General features: G+C 44.5%; 1 protein-coding gene across 1 annotated transcript; it reads left to right on the forward strand.

Annotated features, from left to right (window-relative positions):
- Positions 1 to 2,384: 2,384 nt before the first annotated feature.
- On the forward strand, positions 2,385 to 3,401 carry LOC142007684 (olfactory receptor 51G2-like). Its single transcript, XM_074984373.1, has one exon. The coding sequence runs from the start codon at positions 2,385 to 2,387 to the stop codon at positions 3,399 to 3,401; it is 1,017 nt and encodes a 338-aa protein (XP_074840474.1).
- Positions 3,402 to 3,816: the final 415 nt, after the last annotated feature.

The following is a 3,816-nucleotide window of genomic DNA, read 5'->3' on the forward strand; positions in this document are numbered from 1 at the left end:
GTGCAGCGTCAGTGGACTCAGCTGGGTTGTCGGGGTGACTCAGTGATAGGGCTGGACGGCAGGCAGCACCAGCAATCTTGGGAACTGCTCCCCAACATCTGCCCATGCTCCACTGCTGACTGTTCAAGCTGCACAGTAATGTTAAATCCCTGGTAAGTCAGGTCTGATTCTCTCACTCAACCTCATTTTTAAGGGTGCCATGTCCTGCAGGTCTGAGTCGGGCACGTGCTGAGCCAAAGGAAACCCAGGAGAATATCAGTGACTGGTTCCCAAATCTCCTCTGGTTTCTTTGCTCCAGCAAATTTAATCAGCAAATGTGACTGGAGAGGTTTTAGTCTCTGGCTCAGTCGGAAGGCAGGAGTTCAGAGCTGCGTCGCTCTGTGGCGACAGGTCCAATAGGGCCATTTCTATTTCCTGCCTGACTGAGGCCGCCAGCTTTTCTGACCTGTAAATACCCCTCAGAGTTACAAGGATACCAGAATCACTGCCCCTCTCAGGTCTGTGAGTGCAACACATTCAGCCTCATACTCTTCCCTCTCATGAGGTGAAGTCCCATGATCCTACCACCCTCAGACTGGGCCTTGAGCTACAGCACAATACAAATCTGAGTCAGCAGCTGCCTCACCTCTGCACAGACTCCCAGTGCTGGCAGAACAAGCTGTGTAAAATGACTGGAGCGCGGAAATACTTGCTACCAGCTTGTAGGTCTGTCCTTTTCTCTAAAGCTCCCTGAAGTGCTGACTGGGTGATGGCCGTTCTTCAGCTTCGGCTTCCCATCCTACTTCTTTTCCAGCACCTGGCAGTTAAACTAAGAAGACCTCAGTGGGTTTAACCTAACACAGCCAGAACAGAAGCAATACAACTGTTAACCCAATGTAGCTCTGGAGGAAACATGACAAGAACTGGGTTTAACATACACATTCTTTAGGCAGCTCAGGTCCACCTCTGTCTTTAAGGCATTCCTGGGTGTGATATTCTTTTAGGAATACAAGACTTAGACAGTGAGACAGAGAGAGAGGGTGAGACAGAACACCACGCTCTGGTCACATGTGAAATGAAGTTCCATTTCTGTGAATACGTGTGAATTTGACTTTGCAGTTCACTCCCACAAACCATACTTGTACCTGAATATCAGATGCTGGGATTACTTGTGCTAGAGAGTGAGAGCTCAGGGAATAAATATTTCAGATACAGCCCCCAATGCCTTTTAGCATGACAGATACAAGCTGTAGATTTACAGAATCGATTCTGAGAAGAACTAGTCAGCTGTTAACTCGGACACAAAATAGCTACTAGGCTTTTGATTTCTGGCAAGTGATTTAACGATGACAAGATGCTTTAAACTTTTCAGAGTCTGAGGATGACAAGAGGACAGATGCTACATTTTAAGTCCCATTACTACTTCAGAAATTATCTCTGAAAGAAGGACTGAGGATAATGACATGTTTCGCAGATACATACAGGCTGAACCTCTCTAATCCATCACTCTCTCCACCAGCAAACTCCATAATCCAGCATGAATTTAGTTAACTGGGCAACCTTACTGTTTTTTGCCATTATTAAGCTGTAAATTACCGCAATGTCTTCTAAGAGGCCAGTGAGCACTGGAAGTGTTTGTTATGCTGCTCGACAATATAGACCCCCACAGTTCAGAAAATTGTCTCATTCAGCCAGTGGCAGATTCCTTGTAACCTCTTTAGGAAGGAACTTTTGGGAACTTTACTGCCTAACAGATTTTCCTTTCAAAAGTATTTCCATAGCTCTTAAAAGTCCATTTTCAATGGATTAGTGCTGTTAACTCTTTCTAGAGTGAAAATGTTGTATGATAATGGACCCTGGCAACTGTATATAAAAACTTTCTAAAACTTACATTCAGAGTAGTGCCCTCAGTCCTTCTGCAATGTCTTTTAAAGACTTTTCAAGAAAATGTCTCTGGTTAGTGTTTCAGTGAAGAGTCACAGAAGGAAAGTATAAGGGAGGCTTTATGTAACTCACAGATTGAAGCAACTTTCACACTCAGCTTGATGTAAGTACAAATCCAGTATTTGGACTATTCACCCATTTATGGCACCAGTATCTCTTTTTCCAAGTGAAGTAACTGTTAATTTAATTTTGTAAAAGATCAATGAACCCATGCATAAAGAAAGGAAGCAGGCCCTGGAAGAAGGAAGTGAATCATGTAGGATGACTGGATTTGTGCTGTTTGAGTCTTTGGTGGCCAGAAAAAGCACTTCAGATTCTCTTGGAGAGTCTTGGAGGTACAGAGTATCACCATGACCACATAGTAAGGGCACAAGGATGTCTCACTAAATACCATCTACTCTCCTGTTCTTTTTCTTCTCAGGAATCAAAGCTCAGAACTTCCCTAACCAGCCCAGTGAATAATGTCAGCTGTCAATGACACCAAACTCACACGTGCAGTGTTCATTCTTACTGGCATAGCTGGACAGGAGAACACCCATGTCTGGATCTCTATTGTCTTCTGCGTTATGTATGCTATTTCAGTAGTAGGAAATTCATTTATTGTGTTCATTGTAAAAACAGACCCACTCCTCCATGAGCCCATGTACATTTTCCTTTCCATGTTGGCTGTCACAGACCTTGGCTTCTGTATAACCACCATGCCAACGATACTGGGCATATATTTATTTAACTCTAGGGAGATCGACCTCAATGTCTGTTTTGCCCAAGTGTTCTTCATCCACACGCTTCAAGGCACTGAATCCTTCATTCTCTTGTTGATGGCCTTTGACCGCTTCATCGCAATCTGTAACCCACTGAGATATGCTTCCATCTTAACTATGTCAAGAATACCCTGGATGGGACTGGTGTGTGTGCTTAGAGCATTGGCCTTAATGATTCCGTTCCCATTTCTTCTGAAAAGATTTCAATACTGTCGAGGAAATGTTCTCTCCCATTCCTACTGCCTGCACCAGGAGGTCATTAACTTGGCTTGTTCAGACATCACAGTCAACAACGTCTATGGCATGTTTACTACACTCTCCTCAATGGGGCTGGACGTACTGCTCATTCTCCTGTCTTATGTGATGATTCTCAAAACAGCGCTGAGTGTGGCATCCCTCAAGGAGTGTTTCAGGGCCCTGAACACCTGCGTCTCCCATATCTGTGCTGTCCTCTTCTTCTACACAGGAGAGATTAGCCTGACTCTGATACACAGATATGGGAAGAACACCTCTCGCCTGCTAGAAGTTCTACTGAGATATGTTTCTCTCCTCATGCCACCCCTGATGAACCCAATCATATATAGCCTGAAAAGCAAACACCTGCATGCAGGTATCATCAGGGTGTTCATCAAATGGAGGATCAGTTTGACACCCATCTCCTGCAGGACTCACATTGGCCATGAAAACATGAATCACCCAACCCATCCTGGACCCTAACTTTTGAGATGACCTGACTTTCATTGTACCACTATGCACAAAGCAGTTCAGATGAGAGCTTCAGTCTGGAGCAAAGAGAGAATGGCTGTCCCCAGCCACTGAGGATATCAGGGTACTAGGGGAAGGAAAACAAGGCAGGCAAGCATGTTTACAAAGTGATTATGTCCATGGAGAGAGAGGGGACTGATGAAATGTTAGTCCATAAAGTGGTGTATGTGTTGGTGCCCCAACCTTAGAATTCATGTTGATGTGTTCGCTAAAGAGAAGTACTATGAATATTGTTTGCCATTTCACCTGTTTTGTGTCTGTTCTGTGTTGGGTTAGACATCCTCAGGCCACGTCAAAAAACTGTGGAGCCATTTTGCAGTCAGAGGCACAGCTAGCTCCTATCACAATCATACCCTGTCACTGCAGG

Source organism: Carettochelys insculpta, chromosome 1 (genome assembly GCF_033958435.1).
Source record: "Carettochelys insculpta isolate YL-2023 chromosome 1, ASM3395843v1, whole genome shotgun sequence".
NCBI lineage: Eukaryota > Metazoa > Chordata > Testudines > Carettochelyidae > Carettochelys > Carettochelys insculpta.